Genomic DNA, 22,999 nt, shown 5'->3' on the forward strand with positions numbered 1-22,999 from the left:
TCCTCTATAGTTTCCAGCACTAGAGCTACATACACAAAACCATGGCTTTATGGTTGATGCGTATATCCAGAGAGGCTTCTTCTTGGGGTTTCAGGGACCAAGTCTTATTGTCATCTAAAGTCTTTAAGGCAGCCAGAGGGAATAAAAGTAGAATAACATTAGTCAAATTGACCTACATGTAAAAGAGAATGGAGAGTATGGGAAGAAGGTAGACAAAGGAAGGGTAGGCAGTAGATCTTGGATGTGTCCATTTTGCATGGCACTCCATGTGCTTTCCCAGTTGTCTTGCCTTAGAAATGGTCCCAGGAGGTTATGACATTTAGGGATGTACTCTGTTTGTGTGTGTAGGTGTGTGGTGCCTAGCCCAAGTTGCCTTCTGTGTAGGAGTGGGGAAGTTTCCTTTGGAGAGGACTTCGATGATAAAATGTGACCAAAGATCAGTGCTTGCTGCATCCTGAAAACTCTGTGATTCCTCCCCCCCAGCACTATGGACACATCTGAGTCAAGATCTCTGAATCCTGTCCATTTATAGGCCAAGTACCTTGAGAGTAACATTTGAAGAGATAACACATAGGGATTTTTTATGGGGAAGATAGAATGTTATGGCAAAAAAAAAATAATGCTATTTTGGACATTTTCTAGGCTTATGTCTTTAGATAGTCACCTAACATCTCCAGATCTCCTCAGTTTTTTTATTTGGAAAATGGGGACAATAATACTTTCAATTTCTGTCTCGTGGGGTTGTTGAAAGAGTTTTTATAAACTTTAAAGCACTATATAAATATAAATATAAATGATGACTATTTCTGGTTGGTACAGTAGTTTCTTTTGAGCAAGCTGTAAGGTATTGGTCAAGTTCTAAGCAGTATGAGTTTCCCAGATCACAAGTTTCCTAAGGGGAAAGAGCTAAAGATGAAGAGGTTTTTTAAAGACATCTGAACTATTTTTAAGTTGTGCCAGACACAGTAAGTAGTATTTCATTTGATCTTCACAGAAACCCCGAGAGGAGGTATTATTATATATTTTTCACAGTTGAGGAAACTGAGGCAGTCAGAAGTTAAGTAACAAGCCTAAGGTCATAGTTAAGTGTCTGAAGTCGGATTGTCTTAACTTCAGATTTAGCAGTCTATTCAGTATAGTACATGGCTACTCCAACATTAGTTGGGAACGTTTTCCTTTCCAGGTTTATTCTTTTGGTAATCACTTCTAGGTGAATCTCCTTCCTCCTGATCTAAGTCTTGCCACTGGATCTAAACAGCTCAGGAAAAGAGACTGGTGATTTTGCACAGCACTGCTTTACTTAAATCCAATTCACTTGCAAGTCAAGACATCACCTTCCTGATGTCATTGATCAACTTCAAGAACTAAGGACAGACAAAAACAACATCACAGGTGAATGCAAATCTTCCCAGCATTGGCTGGGGCTGGGAGAGATCAAGGGAGTAACTTTCTCCTGTGGTTGCTAAGTGATGGGAGTTGGGAAAGAAAGCTCAATTCTGAGTTGGAGTGTTATTTGCAGATGACACAGGACCAGGGATGAGATAAGGATTTCAGTAGGTTTTGCTTACAGGTTATCATTAGAGAATTTATACTTCCGCACCTGGCTAGAATCAAGAAAAAGATTTCATTGGCTTTTCAGCAGGGTAGCTAGGGTTGACCCTTGACAATAAAAATGTGTCAGAAAATTATTCATCTTTCGTGTTTTTATTTACTGTGGCCCCATTTAAAATATGGGGTCACACCTCAGTACTTGCCCACTCTCTACCACATTCAGAAACTGCTTTAATATCAGGATTTTGTTTGGAAGAAGATTCTAGGCTCAGAATCCAAAAACTGCTAAATTGGGGATACTGGAGGCTAGCAGTGAAGATGGGGATTGGGTCATGAAAACAGAAAAAAAAAAAGCTCAAATTGAGGTGGGGAGAGGCTGGGTCAGAAGATAAATTTTCCCGGCTTCATGATTTTGTCAAGGGTTAGCCTCTTGACAGGATGAGGCTTTTCTGCTTTTAAAGAATCAGGAGGTTTCTATGAAATTGATTCCACAGGGCAACTTGACTTTGTGAGGGGAAAGGGCTGTAAGAGCAGTTCAAAAGTACTGCAGCTTTTTCCTGCAACAAAAACAGAAATGACCACTGTATTTACTTCCTGAAACCCATTGAAATATGAACCTGCAGAAGTTATATGATTGGCTGTTACGTGTTATAGCAAATAGTACTAGACTTGGAGTTAGGCAAAAAAAACATCATGGAAAGGCATGTTTGTTCTTCATTCTCCAAGAAGACCATGATATCAGGGCAATGATGCCATGACAAGCCCATGAATTGGATTTGAATGAGAGGAGGCTGTGCCATGTTATGAGTCTCATTTTCTCCTTTGTAACTATCTGGGTCCAGTGGCTAGCTATGAATCAGGATGACTAAAGATAGTCCTGGATGTAAAGCAATCAGGGTTAAGTGACATAGGGTTAAGCATCAAGAATCCAAGGTCACATTTGAATTCAGGTCCTCCTGATTCCAGGGTTGGTATACCATCCACTGCACCACCTAGATTCTCCATATACAAAAAGATACCAAAAAAAGTGCTTGTCCCCAAGGAGCTTACATTCTAAGGAAGTAAGACAACTCACCAAAGGGAGCTGTGAAGGGGAAGGTGGAAAAAGGGGAAAGTATCCAATTTAGAAGTTCAGAGAATCAGATGCCTGGACTGGAGGGATACTTAAGTAAGGTTTTCCTGGTAATGGAGATCCCTTCCTCATTACCAGAAGGCTCACATGAAGAAAGAATGTTTTAGGGTAAGAAAGTCCTAGTAACTGAGGAAAGTTCTCAAAAGAATGGAATTTGAAATCTTATTTCCTGTGTGATTTTGAATCAATCATTTAGCCTTTTTGACGATCAGTTTCCTCATCTGTAAAATTAGGGAACCAGAGTTGATGATTATGAAGGTCCAATCAGCTCTAAATCTATGATCCTATGGCATAGAAAGAGCTCTTCCCACAAGTAACTTGGTCAACACGATTTCTAAAAATAGAGCCTTGATTCCTTATTCCTTCAGATAGAGGTGCCTTACAAAGACAGGAAAATGACATCTCCTTTTTCCACATGCCCAGTAGGTGAGGTGGCCGCACCCATGCCCTAAATTCAAGATTCACAGAATGAGATGTTTCAACATGTCCCACTGAAGCACTTAGTAATTTTCCACTTAGTAATTGGCCTTACCTGTTCTGTTCAAACAAGCTAATTATTTCCCCTAAAAGACTCAGGTTAGTAAGAGGAGGTCACCTGAGAACTACATAAACAACTGTAGCTATTGCTGGCAAATGGCTCATCTCACCGGTGCCAGTAGACTTTGATGTAAAAGTCTCTAGCAAAAGAGAAAAATCCAATGAGCAGGCTCCCCCTAGTGGATTGTGGAAAGATATCACTTAGAGGAGCCTCATTTCTGCCAGACATCCAATATACATCTAGTGAACTGAATGCTACTGACATTGGTGGGCTTAATTATGTTGGAACATTCTTAGAGGTTCATAATAGGCACCCAATGAAGATCCGTTAAAGAAATGAGGGAATAAAAAGAATGGTCCAACACTACTCACCATATTTTGATCTTGGAATGTGAGATTTTTTTGATAAAAAAAAAATTGAAAACAGCTTAGAAAGACAAGCATTAGTCCGAGGTGGTAACTTGACTGATAAGAGAAAGAACTTAGCTTTGAAAAAGTTAAATGCTTTCTGTTTTGTCAAGTATATTAAATTATCTCCTCAGTTTCTCAGGGCAGAATTTTCTTTTGTTTTTACTGATAATGAGAAAATTTAGATTTAGCTTTTTAGAAAGCATTGGATCAGCAAGTGCTGTCACCACAAAATGTTGTTTGAATATAAAAACTGAGTTTTTAAATACTTATTCTATTCATTCACTTTGCAAGAAGGAAATTCAGAATTATTACAGATTTTATTCTTGCAAGGATTCAGATATATTTCACATGTAATTAAATAATAATAATGATCAGGTATGAAAAAACCTGAGAGGTCATTCAGTCCAACTCAAATGTTTTACATATGATGAATGGAAGACTAGAAAGAGATTCAGACATTGGCAAAGTAAATGGTAAAAATAGTATTTGACAAAATTGTCATTTAGACCCTGTCCTCTCATTCCAGATAGAAATCTTCAGCTACTTGAAGAATTTGGAAGAAAAATTAGATTTCTTCTATGTAGCTTCAGAGGGAAGAATTAGAACCTATGAGTAGAAGGTATAAGTAATTCTTAAGATAAAGGAAATCTTCATAATAATTAGAGTTGTTTAAAAATGGAATGGGTTACCCTTCAAAGTAAAGAATTCCAAAATACAGGGACTACAAGAGAGCACTTTACTTAGTGGAGTTGAAAGAAAGATATATGGATTAGGTAGAGGGTTGGAATTTATAACCTTAAAGGTATCTTTCTATTATGAAGTTCCACAATAATCATATTTCTCAAAACATTTCTACTCATTATACTAATAATACAAGAAAATAGGAAATCAAAAATTCAATTCAATGAATATTTAACATCCATTAGATGTCAGATATTGCACTTGTCCTTGGAGATACAATGATAAAAATGAAAGGGTCCCTTTCCTCTACTGAATCTCTCTAATTTATTATCTATATTTATATCTGTCTTTCTAGGTACCTATTTATCTAGCTATATTTATATCTATATAAATTTATATGTCTTATTTGTACATTTGTCCTTAAGTTGTTTCCCTTATTAGACTGGGTACTCACTCCATGGAAGACTGTTTTTTTTTTCTATATCTCAATATTTAGCACAATGACTTCTACATAATAAATGCCTAATAAATCTTCATTGACTGAGTGATTGAATTGACAAAATATTGAAATAAACTGGTATACAATAGAAAAATAACTACCCTGATTTTTAAAAGAAACTAGAAAACAAAATTGTTGCCATAAATGTAAAAAAAAAATTCACTTTAACTGAAGAAGAAATAAAGGAAACAGAATATTTTTTTTGTAGTTATATACCAACAAAACTGAATACTTATATATTTACAAAAAATATAAAATACTCAGAATAGGAAATTTATTATTTAATTAATTATTGATTATTTACTATTAGAAAAAGAAATTGAACAAGGAACTCCCAAAGAACATGGAACAAGCCATAAGGGGAATTTTCTCAAAAAATAACCACCAGACAGAACAGCTTTAGAAGTAAATTCTATCAAACTTTCAAAGAAAAATTAATTTAATATTATTTCATCTATTTGCAAAAATAGACTCCATACAAATTTGGCCTTGTTATGACTTAAGCCAGGAGAGACAAAGCTGAAAAAGAAAGCTACAGTTCACTATTTATAGTGAACATTGATAAGAACTTTTTTTTGTTTATTTTTTGCAAGGCAATGGGGTTAAGTGGCTTGCCCAAGGCCACACAGCTAGGTAATTATTAAGTGTCTGAGGCCAGATTTGAACTCAGGTACTCCTGACTCCAGGGCTGGCTCTCTCTACCTACCATGCCACCTAGCCGCCCCAGAACTTTTAAATAAAATGTTAGCAACAACATATTAAAAAGATTATATATATTGTGACTAGGTTTGATTTAAGTTTAGAATAAAAGGTAGACATATCTATCTATCTATCTATCTATCTATCTATCTATCTATCTATCCTATCTATCTATCTATCTATCTATATCTAAAATAAATAAAAGGAACACTTTAAAACCAATAAACAAAGTTAATAAAAAGCAAAAAATAATTCTACAAATATGTCAGGAAAAGGTTTTGGACAAAATTTTATTCTCGTTTTTGTTTAAAAGGCTAACAAGCATAGGAATAAATGAACTTTTCCTTAATAAGTAGTATCTATCTAAAAATGAAGAATCTAATAATGAAGGGCAAAGGAACTTTCCAATAAGATCAAGGTTAAAACAAGGGTGTTCACTATCATCACTAATGCCTTATATAATTCTATAAATGCTACTATAGCAATAAGATACAAAAAAGAAGTGGAAGGAATAAACAGGCAAAGAGGAAACAAAACTCACTTTTTTGCAGATGATTAAGTAATTGAGACAATTCTAGAGAGTAAAGTAAAAACCAATTGAAACAATAACCAGTAAAATTATAAAATTCTAAAATAAACATAAATCATCAGTATTTTATATAATAATAGGTGGCATATATGTAAGTATATATTCATATATATATATATAAAATATAGTTTTAAAAGTGTTTCATATCATTTGATTCTCACAGCAATCTTGTGAAGTAGATGCATTTATTATCCTCATCTTATAGATGAAGAAACTGAGGCAGGCAGAGGATAAATGACTTTCTTAGGGTTAATTAGCTAGTAAGGGTTTGAGAAATAGTTTGTACTCAGGTCTTCCTGACTCCAAATTCAATATTCTACATACTGCTTCACTTAGCTGCCAGTTACAAAGCCCAGGAGGAAGAAAATGAAAAAGAATTCTAAAAATAACTACAGATTGTATAAAATTCTTGAGAGTCTACTTACCAAGATATACATAGACACTATATTATCTATATCTATCTATCTATCTATCTATCTATCTATCTATCTATCTATCTATCTATCTATCTATATATAAAATTCAACCATAAATCCCTCTTTATAGAAATAAGGACAATTGATCATGTTTAGATAATATCAATACAAAGTGCAGTGAAGCACTTGGAGATGAAATGTTTTTAGCTCCTGTCTATAACAAGGACAAAAATTAGTAGACTGTAATTGTCTTTGTAAAATAATAATAATAGCATTTATGTATCACTTTATGGTTTACAAAGTACAGTACTGTATTATATTATCTCATTCAATTTTTACAATAGCTCTGTGAGGTAGATGCTATTATTGTCTTCATTTTAAATATGAGTTAGAGAAGTTATTTGCTTAAGATCACACAGCTAGAAAATATCCGAGGCAGTTTGAACTCAGGAAGTCTTGATTGAGGTCCAGAACTTTTATCTCCTGTTCCACTTAGCTGCCCATCTCTGGAAAAAAAAAAGACAGTTTATTTTTCCCTTGAAGGAAAGAGAGAGGAGGAAAAGTCATAGGAGAAGTGAGAAACTTTCTTGTCACTGAATAATCTGACCTTTTAAATTTTGAGTATTTTAGAGGATAAAGAAACAACCTTGGAATACAAGATTTTGTGACGCTGGGTATTGCTCTGTTTCCATGACAGGTTAGGCAATTTGAGCTTTGCTTTCAATTTGGCTAGTTGAGCAAGGATAGATGCTGGGAAATTCAAATTGAGAGACTATAATAGATGAGAGCAAGGCAGAGAACTTTGAACAGTATTAAATCATGGCCATTGCTCTAGGGAGCTATCTTTAACTTCTATGGTTACATAGGATACATCTAAGGTTTAAGGCAAAGGACAGGTCTAATTATCTGCACTTTCTCCTTTGAGAGAACTCTTTGCAGATGGTAAACTGCCTGGCTTCCCATTGTATACTTCTACCAATATTCAGTTCCTCCTGTAGGGTAGAGCTATGGGCTGTGAATAGAAAGTAGCTAATGAGAGGAATGATAATATGCCTGGAAAAGACCGGGGATACCTATATTCCAAGAGAGAGTGGCTAATTTTCTTTTTCATTTTATATAACCAACCTTTACAGTAACCCTGAAATAAATGTAAGAGATTACTAATAGTCTATAGTCATTATTTTCTCTAGTTAGGGTCCTCAAAATTGAAAATCTCCTGATACTGATATGCACCATTAAGCATTGTGCCGATGATATCATTCCTATATATTCAGCCTTTGAAATTATCTAGGGGAAGGTTATATTGGGAAACTTCTTTCATTTCATGGTTGAGTGCTACAGGTTCTGCAGCACGATTGAAATCATTATAGAAAAATCATGTTATAATCAAACCCAACACTTTCCTCCTTTGATTTCTTCTTGTTACCTATTCCCAATTGAACATGTTGATGTTCATAAAAGGAAAGATTTCATACTAGAAAGAGATCTGAGAGAGCATCTAGTCCAACCACTCATTTTATAGACAAGGAAAATGGGGTCAAGAGGTAAAAATGACATCTCCCCATAGGGAATAAGTGGAAGAGTCAACACCCAAGTCCAAGTCTTCTAACTCCATATCTGTTGTTCTTCTCTTTACACCATGACATCATTCCATAATAGAACCTTGCTAATATAATTTTATGAATGGGATGAGAAAGTGGGAAGTCAATGATGATAGTGGCTATACATTTGATATTACATAGTGGTTTCAATCAATCTAGAAGGAGGAAATGCTATATTGTGTAAATGGGAGTCAAGGAAAACTTATTGCTCTAAAACATAGGGATAAAGACTCTATCTGATATTTCTTTTATGAAAGAAATTCCCAGGTAAGGAAAGTCTATATATTAATGAAGGTTAACAATTTCTTAATAACTTGTGGTCTAATAGAGTTGCCTCGAACAGATGTTTTAACACACCTCTATATAAGAACCAGATTAAAATATAATTGGAAAATATTTAACAAATTAAAAAAATAAAAATAATAAATTATGATAACATGAATAATGTTAAAATATGGTTTTCTAAGTCTATATGCTGCCACAGGAATGCTTATTATATGGTTTAGTGGCCTCCATTTCCATTTGAGTTTGAAATGATCAGTCTAGAACATGGCGATATAAAGTGACCTGGTCAAGATTACAAACTTTCAGATTCTGATTTTTTTAAATCTATTGTGCCATGCTACCTCTATAATATGTATATAATAATACATATGTATGTATATATAAAATGAAAAGAAGACTATTTAATGACAGTTATTGAGTGCCTGTTGGATTTGACAGAACAGTGAAAATATGCAGATAAATTATGCAGGCAAATAAAGAAGTCTTATTCAAGCTTCTCATGGAGTTTAAAAATTTAGTATAGAAGATAAGACACATGCACAAATTACATTAGTAATTGCACCAGAGTGGTCATTCTTGATGCTAAGGGAATAAGGAGGGGAAAGATATGATACCTAGGCAAGTACCAAGAATTAAGTCTAATGGTTAATCTCAGTATTAAAAAGGTATTCTAATTAGAAATACAATATTTTATTTGACTATTATAGTCACAACTTAGATATCTGAGAGAAGTTCCTAGATTTTGACTTTGTAAACAAAGCTAAAGAATCAAATGCCACCAATCTATTGTCAAACTACTTTAGTATAAAAAGTGATATGGTTTGCTAGGTGGTCCAGTGAATAGAGCCCTGAGATTGGAAACAGGAAGAACCATCTTCCTGAGTTTAAATCTAACCTCAGACACTTACATGCACGACCATGGGCAAGTCACATAAACTTATTTACATCAGGTTCCTCATTTGAAAAAGGAGCTGGATGACTGCACAACAACCGAATATACAGTGACATTTGACAGCGTAATAGATGTTTTCCTATTTGCCAGTAGGAAATTCCATAGTTCATAAATACACACACACACAAAATTACTTCAAACTTATAATTGTCTCTAATTTGGTAATGTCTCATTTTTGTTTAATGAATTTGAGTTTCTATGAATATGAGACTAGCACATTTCCTTCCTTCCTTTTCTTCCTACATCTAAAAAATGACTTTAAACCAACTAGAATTCATCACTGAGTGATGCCAGCATCTCTGGGAGTGTGTTTGTGGCGAAGTGAGAAATAATTGGGCCAGGTGGAGAATCATGGACTACTTCCTTTATTGATCAGGGGTCCAGGATATTTATTATAACTACAGCAGTAAACAAGTTTCTTCTCCACTTTATTGTTATAATACTTACTATTCTTATCACTAGATCATGTTATTCTATAATGTCAAGGTACAGGGTTCACAGGTGTTTGTCATGATTGATCTAGTTGTTTATCAGGGTTTGTAGCTAGCCCATACCTGCACAGGACATGGTCCTGGATCACAGGCAATCACGCAAAGCCTTGGGTCATATCACAGGTGAAAGCCTGGAGCTGACCTCAGAGATCCTTGTAGAGCCTGGTTCAATTATCATGGCTTTCCACAACCAAGAGATAGGTTGTAACTATCACAACAACATTTCTTCCTTGCTCTGCTTTTGGATAACACTGTGAAATGGTACATGCCTAGAGGAAAGCAAGCTAACAAAGTCAGAAAATGATAGCGTAGTATATTAGACAATTGGGATTTCATTACAATGAATTTGACAAACATCTCAGATTAGTTAGTACAAATTAAATTTCATGATAGTTAGTTTAGACCTTTAATATATGCTTTGACATATATATGTATATATATATACATATATATACATATATATACACACACACACACACACACATTTTTATTTCCTGGAGTAGAATTTTTATAATGATAGACTATTATAATAAGAGTCAAATAATATTACAAAGCATAGATTACAATATAACTTATAACATGTAATTTTGTCATTTGGTAGTGCCATTAAAAAAAAAAACAGAAGCCATAATGGAAAATTCAAAAATATATTTCCTAAAGAACTTGGATAACTTTTTTATATTATTATTCCAAAAATTGCTGAAAACATATAACCCCACCCCATGAGCATTTTCATATATGAAGCAAAACATTGAGGATTGTACATGAAACTGAATCTCATAGAAGCCATTTTGATTTTTTTCTAAATGGTGAAGAATTAGGTGCTGCAAGGGATATAGAATGCCGGGATGGAATCAGGAAGACTCATCTTTCTGAATTCAAATCTAGTCTCAGATACTAATTGTGTGATCCTGGGCAAGTCACTTAACACTGTTTGCTTCAGTTTCTTCATCTGTAAAATGGGCTACCAAAGAAAATAGCAAACCGATCTAGTGTCTTTGCAGGAAAACCCCAAATGGGATCACAGTTAGATATGACTGAAAAAACAACTGAACAACAACGATAAATTCAAAACATTAGGTTCTAAGCTTTTCTGCTTGTTTGAATTTCCTGTTTTCTTCTGTGCAATTAAAAAGTATTTCACACTTTAACCTCATTGCCTTGCAAAAACCAAAAAAAGAAAAAGAAAGTATTTCAATGGTCCTTTTTTTTGGGGGGGGGTCTTCTCTCTAAAATCTTCCTTCCTCCTCCACCCCATCCTTCCTATTTCTGCATTGATTTGGATCTATTTCTACTCCAAATTCTTGCTGTGTTCAACCTTCCGTTTGATTATTTTTTTTGGTTGTTGTTGCTAGTATTTATAAAGTGCTGTAAAGCTAGCAAAGCACTTTACAAATATCTCCTTTTATCATATCTGTAATCCCAAGTCAGTTCTATTATTATTCCCATTTTACAGATAAGGAAACTGAAGGAAACAAGTGAGGTTTGTTCAGTGCTTTTTCCCTGTACCCTTCTTCAATAAATGCATATTCACACTGAATGATGAGAAATATTGTTCCACCCCCTTCTTTCCCCTTTCCATATTAGTATATTCTTTTTAACCTCCCTTTTATTTTCCTTCTCAAAATCCTCAGAACCAAATCATTTCAGCTCCATTTGTGCCTTAATATTTCAGTCAATAGTTGATAACCATTTATTAGGGAACTATAATGTGCTATGTGCTAGATACTATGCTAGGTGATGGGGAAATGAAGATGAAAGATCACAAATTTCTACTCTCAAGAAGCTGTCATCTCTCAAACTGTATGTTGAATAGACATTTTATACTCAATATGTCCAAAATGGATTTTGTTCTCAGTAAATATTGGGAAGGTTTACCAGATGACTCCAGAGAAGACAATGACAGTGACTTTGCACAATACCCCCTCACTTAAATCCAACTCACTTATATGATATGGTATCACCTCTCTAATGTCATGGCATTCTTCGAGAACAAAAGATAAAAATAATAACAACAATGAGAAGAGGAAGAAGATGTCAGTGGAAGAAATAATCGGGGAAAGGATTGGGATTCAGTAGCATAGAACAGGGAAAGGAGATATTCAAGATTAGAGAATGATACGGAGTTGAACCTATATTTACATGTTACTTTTTTCATTAGAATGTGAGTTCCTTGAGAGTAGGAACTGTTTTTGATTTCTTTTGTATCCCAGAGCTAGTGTCTGACATACAGTAAGCACTTAATGGATGTTTGATGATCAACTGACCAGTTAACTACAGAGTGGGCAATGAATAGGGAAGAAAATAAATTCAGAGCTTGGGAAATAGTTTGAGAAAGCACTGAAAGTGAAGGTCAGGATGAGGGAAAAACAAACTTAGAAGGGGTAAGGTTTAGAAGGATAAGAAATGATAGTACATTATCAGATTAAGGAATGTCAGAGTTTTGGATCATGGAAATGAAATACTTGTGGGTGATTGTGAGATTCTGAGTGTGACCATCCCTTTGTGTTGCTAGGGTGAAGTAGTTTTGGGCAGTTTACGAAATTGAGTAATTGAGAGATTACAGTGTTTAAGGGACAATCGATATAGATGTTGAAATCCCCTAGTGTGAAGGTAAGTTAAAGAGGAAGACAGTGAGCTGGGCATTGAAGTCTTTGAGAGACAGCCACAATGACAAATAGGTTTTGACTAAATAAATTTCATAGGATAAGAGATGACCGAATTGGGCCAGAAAAAAAGAGAATACTACCTCTGTGTCTCATTTTTTTCACTTGTGTAAGATGATTAGAATAAGTAGTTCTCAACTTGTGGGCCAGACTGCAGAGTTATTACACTAAAATCCAAAGAGTTTTTTTCATTTAAACTGCTAAAGACTAGCAAATTTTGAGTAAATTTTTTATATATTTACAGACAATTTTAGAATTTACAGAAGATTCTGATTCTATAGAGGCGCCAGAATCAGGTATTCTGAAACATCAAGGTGAGTTTTCTTTTGCTGACTACCCATTTATTTATAAAATCAGGTGCAAAAAAAAAAAGCAATCTGATTTTCTTTGGAAAATTCCATCTCCTTTACAGTGGTACATAATAAAAATGATCTGACTTTTCTAATAAGTGCAAGTTTCTGTAAACTTTATGGCCAGAGAATCGTGTTCACACTATTTAATGCAGTAATTTTTTTTGACCCCCCCCCAAAAAGAACTTTATGTGTATCCCTATTAAATTTCATGTTTTAGTTAGTCCATCATTGTAGTCTGTAGAGGTATATTTTGTATCTTTACTGGCATTGGGTATGGTGGGTAGAGAGTATTCTTTTAATTTTTGGTCATACCACCCACAACCATTTATCCCTTCATCCATGACAATACAAAAAAAAAAAATCTTGAGCAGTACAGGGTCTCTGAAGTACTCTGCTAGAGACCATACTCCAAACTCACTCTGCAACTCTGTTATCAGTAAATAAATGACCTTGCAGTGAATCCTAAACCAACTAACAACAACATGTCTTTGAAATGTAAACCCTGTCTCAAAGCCCATTGTTATGGGTTTCTTTCTTTAGGGGTGAGAGAATTGGGGAGAGGCTAGAGTTTCCATTCTCAGCCACTCCTCCTTGGGGTTAGGGTTAGAGTTGACCTTTAGGACTGTCTAAAAGAATCTGAAGCCTTGAATTGGCTTCCATCTTTGGAAAGAAAATGGAAGAGATCTGGGCAATTAAATTATTATTAGTTTTTGAAGGTGGCATGAAACTAGGGAGTATAACCACAAATTAACAAAAAAAACCAAAAGGCAACTCTGTACCCACCATACCCCAATGCCAGTAAGGATACAGCTGCCCCCCAAAACAAGCCTCCACCGGGTTGGTGAGCCCGGGGGGTTGGGAGGGGAAGGGGCGTCTCCACTAGGCACCGCTTCCCCCTAGAGGCTTCATCTTGGGTGGGATCCGGGCCCTTCTCCCCGCGTCGGCCTCACCTTGCCACGATCTCAACCCCATATTTTTGAGGCTAGAAACCATTTTCAAGACTGAGAATCCTGGCGTCGTGCGGTGGCGGGAGGTCGGGGAACCTCGCCAGCACCCACAGGGCTGAGGGGCTGCGTGCCCGGGGGCGCGGCGCTTTTCCCATTTTGGTACGAAAGGCTCGGGGGCAGGGGCCCCTTCGCTCCGATGGGCGGGCGGAGGCCCGGCTGCTCGCCCTTCTTTGTTCCCGCTCCCGCGCGGCCCGGCTGCCACGCTCCCCCACGTCGGGCGCGGAGCGGAAGCACCCCCGGCGCCTGTCACGGACGCGGCCCCGACTTCCGGGGTGGCCGGCGCCCCGCGCACACGAGGCGCTCCGCCCCTCCCCCAGCCACCTCCTGACAAGGCGGGGGGGGGGGCTGAGGCTCAGACCAGGGCGGGCCGGAAGTATCCTCGGATGTACGGGGGGGAGCTGTCGTCATGGAAACCAAGTCCCGCGGCTGTCTCATTCACTCCTCCTTCCGCTACTCCTTTTTTCCCCGCCTCTTCCGGTTCCGTCAGCTCCCGCCCCCCCCTCGCCTCCGACGCCAAGATGGCGCCCCCCGGGACTCGCAGGGCGGAGCCTGGCGGCGCCGGCGGCGGCGTCCCCCGGCGTGGGGGCGGGGCCTCACGACGTCCTCCCGCCCTCTCCGCTCCTCCCTCCCCCCCGCCTTTCTCCCTGCGGGCGAACCCGGAAGTGGCGGCGGCGGCGGCGGCGGCGGCGGCGGCCGAGGCGGCGGCTCCCTGCCCAGAGCCCGGTGCCCGGCGAGGGCGCTGGCGGCGCCGAGCTGGCGAGCGACCCCGGGGCTTGGGGGTGGAGGGGACGGGAGCCGGGCTGGGCCGCGCGCCCCGGACGGCGCGGGGGGCGCCATGGCGGCGGCGGACCTGCAGGGGAAGTACCAGAAGCTGGCTCAGGAGTACTCGAAGGTAGCGGCCCCCCCCCGCCCCGCCCCGCCCGGCGCGCCCCTCCGTTGCCATGGCAGCCAGGCCTCCCGGGCAGCCTGTGCCAGCCTGGCCCCCTCCGCGGGGAGCCCCGCGTCCTGGGCCACGAGGCTGCACGCCCGCCCGGGCTGTCCACACGCTAGGACCAAGCCGCCGCGCCCAGGGTTGCCTCCTTCGAAGCCGTGAATTGGAGGGACTAGGCACTTAAAAAATAATGCTACCCCGGCTCAGACATTTTGGGGAGCTGCCTAAAGAGTGGGTCACCTTTGTTTTGAATAGAAGGCAATCATTATATAGTGGGAGTGCGGTGGATTTATCGTAGACGTGATGGCCAGATTCCAATCCTGGACAAGCTGCCCATGGGCCGAACTGAAGGAATTTGAATCTATGAATTTTCTCTAAGGTCCCTTCAATACCGAATTACATCATGTCTTAAAGAGTGACGAATCTTTGCGCTTTGTATTTTTGAAAAACCCAAAACTTTTTATGATCCAAGCCAGGGGGACGGAGTGAGAGGGAGCAAGCCTTCTAGATAGAGCCAGGTGCCTGACAAATATTGTCTCATCTAATCTTTAGGGCAACTCTGTCCAGTTAGTATCCCCATTTCGTAGTTGTGGAAACTGAGGAATATTAAATGACTTGCCCATAGCCAAGGAACTTGAAATGTCTAGATTTGAATTCAGGTCTTCCTGACTGCAGGTCCACCATTACTATTGCACTATGCTACCTTGCATATTGCAAAACTAGATAATACAATGACAGTGAAACAACATACTTCCCAAGGTAATGAGGGTAGGGTAATGAGACTTTTCTGGTCAATAAACTTGCTCTGAAGGAATTCCAAAAATACTTTTATGAGTTCTAGAACAAAAGTATAGGAAAAGACATAGGACAATCTTTATTTTATTTTTGTAGAGTTTTGCAAGGTAATGGGGTTAAGTGGCTTGCCCAAGGCTACACAGCTAGGTAATTATTAAGTGTCTGAGGTCGGATTTGAACTCAGGTACTCCTGACTCGAGGACCAGTGCTCTATGTACTGCACCACCTAGTCACCCCCTCATACAACAATCTTTAAAACAAAATACCCACACTCGTAGACATTAGTTTTCATTACTCTATAGATGTAGCACATAGAGTGAATTGCTACAGTGTTTGGTACTGCCTATGCTAAATGCTTTGTGATTTTTGTACAAGATGTAGAGGGAGATAATAGAGAACTCCTTGGCATCTCCCTTGAGGAACTTCAGCCTCATCAAGGAGACAAGTCATATACATGAAAAAGTTAAGATACAAGGCAGGATAGGATTAATGCCAACATAGAAGTTAACCGCTTTAAGACAACAGAGGAGGAAGAGAGTGCGTTATTAGTTTGGGGAAGGCATCATGGAGCCTTGTAGCTGAACTTAAGTTGGCTAGGATTTGTTATTAAAGGATAGGAGATGACATTTCATGTTGATCAGGTGAGGATTTGGAGCATTATGACTGAAGAGATCCTAATGAGAGGATTGGATGAACCCATTTGGATTAGGGAAGGTTTGCCATCTGGATAGTCATCTGACTCCTTACTACTTTCTGGTGTGTTTATATTTTGCTCCTCTCCATGAACTTTGTGATCCAGATACATTGGCTCCTTGCTGCTCCTCATATATCCCATGACACTCCATCACCCCTCTCAACGTCTTTTCACTGACAGCCCTTCATACCTGGAATGCTTTCTTTCCTTACTTCCATCTCTTGACTTCCCTGGCCCCTTTCAAGACTTAACTTAAATCTCACTTTCTGCAAAAGACCTTTTTTAGTCCTTTCCCCTCACTGCTAGTGCCTTCTCTCTGAGATTGCTTTTTATTTACACTTCAGACATATTGTATTTACATACTTATTGGTATATTGTCTCCTCTATTAGGATGGGAGCTCCTTGAGAGCTGGGACTGTGTGTATTTCTTTTTATCACCACTGTCTGGATCTTAGTAAGTGCTTAATAAATGATTGTTGAATGACTTGTGAGGAATATTAGAAAACTGTAATTTGTGCCTGTTCTTTGCATGATGTTTAGTTCTGTCCTTTCGGGGACTAATCACACTAATTAAAATTTGATGGAGATAAGATGAAAACATAAATAACTGTAATGCCATGTAGGATGTGAAGAGACATAAAGAAGTTACTTACAAACCTATGGAAATTTTGAGGAAGAAGAATTTGCTTCCAGCCACAGGTTTGGGGAAGATGATGGAGGAAGTGAAATTTGGATAGAGTCATGAAAGCTAGAAGTTTTGACAAAAAAGGGATATTTTAGGTGGAGAAAACAGTGTGAACAAAGGAACAGAGATAAGCAAGCACAGGGCATGTGTAGGTACTAACATGTCCAGAGTAGAGAGTATGTGATGAGGAGTTGGGGGAAATTGTGTACTTTTCTTCTGTTAGAATAAAAAAAAAATAAGACAGAATCTAGAATACCAAGCTTAGTTGTTTGGGTTTTAGTCTATAAACCAGTGAAGGTTTTGTCTAGGGAAATAATATGATTAAAACTTTGCAGTTTCCTCTAAGCAGTCTGTAGTATTATCAATAGGCTATTCAAGTCTGAGAAGTTTGAATTTTATCTTATGGCCCGTGGGGAGTAATAGAAGGTTTTAGAGCAGAAAAGTGACATCTTGATAGTGGTTTTTCAGAAAGGTTAATCTGGTGGCTATATGCACAGTAGGTATATTAGAGGACAGTAAAAGCAGGAAGACCAGTGGAAGACTTTTACAGTCTTACATAGCCAGGAGCTATGAAGATCTTCCCACTTCCAACACCCTAGAGTAGAGTAGGAAATGGGAATTAGAAGAAAGGGGTATTGCAAGAGGAAGGAGAATAAGTCTCTGTGTTTAATTGGATTTTTGGGTATGAAGGATGATTCTGAAATGACCTGGAGGTTTGGTAGTGTTACTCACCAGAGTAAGGAGAATGGATCAGCAAACATTTAAATGCCTCTGGTGTGCCCTGAGGATACAAAGAAACAGTCTATTTCCTTCAAGAAATATCCTTTCCATTGATGTAGGCAACATGTTTACACATAAGTACATAAAAATAAATACAAGTTTCTTTTTGAAGGTAGGTGGGAAGGGGAGAGTCTAAGCTTCTCTGGGACTATTCTGTGCCGGGAGATGGGGAGGGACACTCCTTTTGGAAGGGTTGAATTTAACTTACAGAGTGTCCCTAGCAGATAAAAGGAATGCATGAATGGAAGGGAAAAGTACTTATTACTCACAAAATTGCTGGGGATAAGAGCAGAAAAAGCAAGACAGCCTCTTATCTTGAGAAGCTCATAGTTTAATGGGGAGACCACATAGATCTAAGATCTAAACTGTACTGTTTATGGAAGGGCCCATAATGGGAACCTTGGGTGCAGGGGGTGAAGCAGGTGGCAGTTCCTATTGTTTAGTGTCTTTTAATAAAATCAGATTGATTTTTGAAATTGAGTCATTTGACAGTGGCAAGAACTTTCTTTTCTGGATCATTTGTGACTGGATTTAGGAGGATTTTGGGGTTGTAGCACCTGCAGAAATAATTGCCTTTCTGACCTATCCCTTTGGGTATTACTGAGGGATATGGAGAGTGATTCTTTGCCCCTGGTTTTGGAACTAAATTCACTTGTAAGTGGTCGTTGGGTTGGTGGTTGACTGTAGGATGGTATTGGTGTGTCAGGGATGGCAGACCCCTCATCCATCAGCATGCTTTTCCTGGATTATTTCTGCAGAGCCTAAGTGGAAGCAAGGCTAGTGGTCTCTGGGCACTACTGTTTCTCTGTTTTTGGTATTACCTGTTCATTGGCAATATGTCCGTGCTTGGTGTTTGTGATAGTTGAAACTGAAGTCTTCTTTTCTACAGGAATTACTCCCCTTTATGGTATTAAAGAGTTGGGCTAGAAGTATGACTGGTGATCTGAGAAGCTTTTCTGTTTCTGAGGTCATCTGAGTTACTTGAAGTGACAGCTAAGTGAAACTGTTCAATGTGCTGGAGATATGTTTTGGGATAAAAAGGTATGGCTGGACATAAAATTTGGAAGTCATCTTTGTAGAGATAATAGTTGTAGCTGTGAGAATAATTAGTGTCTCAGGGAAGAGAGTATCTAGAGAAACCTCTGAAACCAAAGACAACCTTGAGTTATTCCCTTGGTGTGGGGATGAACCAGCCAAGAAGACACAAATAATTGATCAGGGAACTAAAAGAAAACCCTGTACAGGGTTGTGTTTTTTTTTAATGGCAAGGGGAAAAGAGAGTTTTTAAAAAGAGGGGTGGTCAAAGTCAGATGCTATCAAGAGATCAAGGAAAATTAAGTGAGGAAAAAGCTCATTTATTTGACCACTTAAGAAAGATTATTGATAAATTTCAAGAGCGAGTTTTCAGAAGTTTTTCTGGTTTGAAGTCAGAACAGGGGAATTCCTTAGACAATATTGAATCCGAGAAGAAACAGTAGGTACAAGAATAAAGACTATCTTCATACCTGATTTTGTATCCAGTCCATTGATTGCTTCTACTGCCATTGCAGCAGAAATCCTCTATCCTTTTCTTTTTGTTAGATCAGTTGCGTCTCTTCAATTTTCAGTCTGCTCTTTTGCTGGAGCTTCTGCATTCTATTGGAACCCATTGATGTCCTTTCAAAAAATTTTCAGAATGTAAAGTATCTTCAAATGTTGGTGTTGTCCCCGAGGCAAGAGCTGACTAGGTAAATATGGGGTAGTATATGTGCACTTAGAATAAGATGCCAAACTCATTGCAGGGAAAAACATTAAAGAAATTGAACTTTAATTTTTCTCTAGGAGTCTTATCTTTCTACCACTTTGCAGTGTTGTTGTTTTTTAAATTTACCTTTGGGAGGACCTTGTCTTCAGGAAGGTTTTTTTTAAACGTGATAACAGGATAGTTGATATTTGGGAAGATAGAATCAGAGTTATGATTTGTGTATTTAGAGATTTTTAAAAACCTCTATGTTGATTGGTCCCTCTCATAATTTTATAGCTGCAGGAACTGAAAGCCTTAGGATTAAACAATACATATAGCTAGTTAATGGCAGAGACAAAGCTTTTGTAGAATCATATGTTTTAGAAGGGATTTAAAAAAAAAGATTGCCTTGTCCATTTCATTCATTATACAAATGAGGAAACTGAGGTTCAGTAAGGTCAGACAAAAAAAAAAACCAGCCAGCTCTTCTGCTTGTAGATCCAGTGCTCTTTATACTACATCATGCTCTTTTTCATTTTACAGATGAGGAAACTGAGATCCCACGAGGTTAAATGATTTGCCCAAGGCTTCACAGGTAATATGTAGTAGAGCCCCAACTCCAGGTTTCCCAACTCCAATTCCATTGCCTTTTCCACTCTGTTACATGGAGTGGTCTGTAATATCTAGGATTCCTAAAATGATGCCGATTTATGACTGTTTGAGACTCTAAGTTAGTTACTACCTTGAATAGTCTAGTCATAGCTCTTTAACAAACAAAAGTACTAGAGACCAAATACCATAGAGCCCTACTCCAGAGAAAGATGTAGTTTAGATGTGTCAGGCTTATTGAAATTATTTTAATTGATTTTGTTTTAACCAGTTGATGATCTTATCCCCCGAAGTGATAAGTTAAGGATAGACTATCTTCATCAGTGGCTAAGACTGGAAGACAAGGTGAGAGTTTCCCCAAACCCAATCTATGGGAGAAGGAATATCTGAATTTTTTTCAAATGTTAGCAGGTGCCTTACATTGCAGTTGGTTGATAACCCATATTTTGTCAGTGATGACTTCTGATACCTTCAAGCTTCAAAAATAAGGATTAATTAAAGTAACACCAAGTGAATGGTGTCTTATCATTTTCAGTTTCACTTGCCATCAATCTTTTGCGTGAATGAGGGTCCAGCTTTGGTTCTTGAAGGAGATATCAAAAAGCTTACTGGTTGAGAATGAATTCCCTGCTAAACCAACCTATCCCAAATGTTGTATGAGTATAGATTGAATGAATGTTTACCCAGGAGAAAATTTTGTTGTGGTACATGATAGTTGCTTTCAGGTAACTGAAGGACTATAATTTGGAAGAGGGAATCAACTTTTTTTTTTCTTTTTTGGCTTGGCTTCAAAGGGCAGAATTAGGAGAAATGGATAGAAGTTACAATGAGGATAACTGAAATTCTTTGTAAGGGGAATCTTTTTTCAGAATTAGCACTGTATGGAAATGGAAGAGACTGTCTCAGTAAATTATGTTCATACTCATTTGGAAATATTCAAGGAAAAGCTTCAATGTGTTTATTTTTCTCATATATCAGAGAGGGAATTCTTTTTATAGGCAGAGGATTGGACAAATTGGTCTCTAAGGTCTCTTTTAAGGATGAAATTTTGTTCCTTCAAAGTGGAAGCTTATAGCTAAGTATAGTTTACTGCTGTTCTTGAAAGAACAACTTACACGGAGGAGCTCGGGTCAGTGATGAGGTGTCTTGAAACAAACAACCTGTATAGGAAGATTTCTCTGCTGAATAGGTGCATTTTATTTCATTTGAAAAAAGGCAATAGAAAAAAACATCAGGGTCAGGAATAATCAGGTTTTTTTAGGGTTGTTTTTTTTTTTTAGATTTTTCAAGGCAATGGGGTTAAGTGGCTTGCCCAAGGCCACATGGCTAGGTAATTATTAAGTGCCTGAGGCCGGATTTGAACCCAGGTACTCCTGACTCCAAGGCCAGTGGTGCTCTATCCACTGCACCACCTAGCCGCCCCAATAATCAATTTTTCAAAAAGAAGCTGTTAAGGATATTAAAGACTTGATTTTCAGAGTTGCTGATATTCTTGATGTACAACTAATAGAGATGTGTTAACCTTTCTTTGATTAGTCAACAAAAATTTGTTAAGTTTTTCTTAGTGGCAGGCATTCTGCTGCTGAGTGCCAGAGTTACAAAGAAAAGCAAAAACAGAATTTATATATAATCTTAGAGAGAAGGCACTAATAATGAAGAGAAGAAAGTTTTACAGAATTTAGAATCTGAGCTGAGTTTTGAAGGGAAATCAAAGATACAGAAGTTGGAGGATGAGAACATTCTAGGCATGCCAATGCATATGCATTGAGTTGAGAGACAGAGTGTTGTTCTTGAGGAATGTCTGGTAGACAATGTAGCTAGATTGTAGAATTCCAGGGAGTGTAAAATGTAAGCAGTCTTGAAAAGCAGGTAGGGGCCATATTGTGAGGGGTTTTAAATGCTGAATGTAAGATGAAGAGTTGTAAAGGTTCTTAGAAATCGTATGTTTTAAGGCTTTCATTTTGCAGATGAAGAAATAGAGCCGTTGAGAACTAGTGTTATTAGTAATGCTGAAGCATAGACATCATTTCTTTTAGGATTTAAAAATACAATTATAATGACTAGAAACTGAGGTGTCATTACCTATATCATGCTCTATCCACTAAACAAGAGATACACAAGGTAGATACACTAAAAAAAAACCTTTGTTAGAATTGTGTCCTTTAATGGCAATAGTATATGTTTTTGTTTGGAGGAAACAGGGTTAAGTGACTTTTCCAGGATCACACAGTTAGTAAATGTCTGAAGCCAAATTTGAACTCAAGTTCTCCCAATCTAGGACCTGTTGCTATATCCACTGTGCCAACTAGCTGGAAGGAGTGTGCCCTAAAAGACTTGTGCTCTATATTGTCAGTAGCAATATAATCTTGTGCTGGGTTAGCAAACCATAGGTTTTGGGCCAAATTTGTCCTACACCCCATTTTTGTATAGCCAATGAACTAAGAATGATCTTTTTCTTAGCTCATAGGCCATAAGGAAATATTGAACTAGAGCTGGTCCACAAGCTAGTGTATCATAAAAGGGCATCTAGAACATTGCATTAATTAGATCAAATCCATAAACACTGAAAGAAGGCTTTAGGTAATGTAATCTATTTTATTAACTTTATTTTAGGTAACCATGTTTGCATGTGTAACAAGTGATTACATTTTATTTCTATGTGATGTTAAGATATTTCACAGAGTCTTAGGTGGAAAGATCTATGGAAGCTTTCTGATTCAAACTATATATGAGTAAGAATTTCTTCTAACATTTTCCTGTAAAATTTTTATCTTAACTCCTCTTGGAAACTTCCTATGAGATGGGGAGGTGGGAGATTTACCACCTCATAGTGCAGTCCATTTCACATTTATAAAGCTCTGTTGATAGGAAGATATCCTTACATTAGGTCTAAATCTTCTCTTCAGTTTTTA

The 22,999-nt window shown here is 38.0% G+C and overlaps 1 protein-coding gene and 1 long non-coding RNA gene across 4 annotated transcripts in view; one reads left to right on the forward strand and one right to left on the reverse strand.

Annotated features, from left to right (window-relative positions):
• Positions 1 to 5,110: 5,110 nt before the first annotated feature.
• On the reverse strand, positions 5,111 to 14,336 carry LOC141501510 (uncharacterized). 2 transcript variants are annotated; one of them, XR_012472259.1, is made up of 3 exons: positions 13,814 to 14,336; positions 9,908 to 10,128; positions 5,111 to 7,021 (listed from the first exon to the last, which is right to left on the reverse strand). It is a non-coding gene; the product is annotated as an uncharacterized LOC141501510 (long non-coding RNA). The 2 variants fall into 2 exon arrangements; XR_012472258.1 differs by having other exon boundaries at positions 9,908 to 10,113; positions 13,814 to 14,333.
• Positions 14,337 to 14,583: 247 nt separating this feature from the next.
• PPP1R21 (protein phosphatase 1 regulatory subunit 21) overlaps positions 14,584 to 22,999 on the forward strand; it is a 90,699-nt gene continuing 82,283 nt past the window's right edge. The window contains exons 1-2 of one of the 2 annotated variants that reach the window (XM_074205544.1): positions 14,722 to 14,762; positions 20,022 to 20,073. Coding sequence is in view for 1 of the 2 variants with exons in the window: in XM_074205534.1 (XP_074061635.1) it covers positions 14,706 to 14,762 (57 nt within the window). In the remaining variant the exon portion in view is untranslated. Of the gene's footprint in view, positions 14,763 to 20,021; positions 20,074 to 22,999 lie in introns of both variants that reach the window. The other variant, XM_074205534.1, reaches the window with a different exon arrangement.

The sequence above is a fragment of the Macrotis lagotis genome, chromosome 1 (assembly GCF_037893015.1).
Source record: "Macrotis lagotis isolate mMagLag1 chromosome 1, bilby.v1.9.chrom.fasta, whole genome shotgun sequence".
NCBI lineage: Eukaryota > Metazoa > Chordata > Mammalia > Peramelemorphia > Peramelidae > Macrotis > Macrotis lagotis.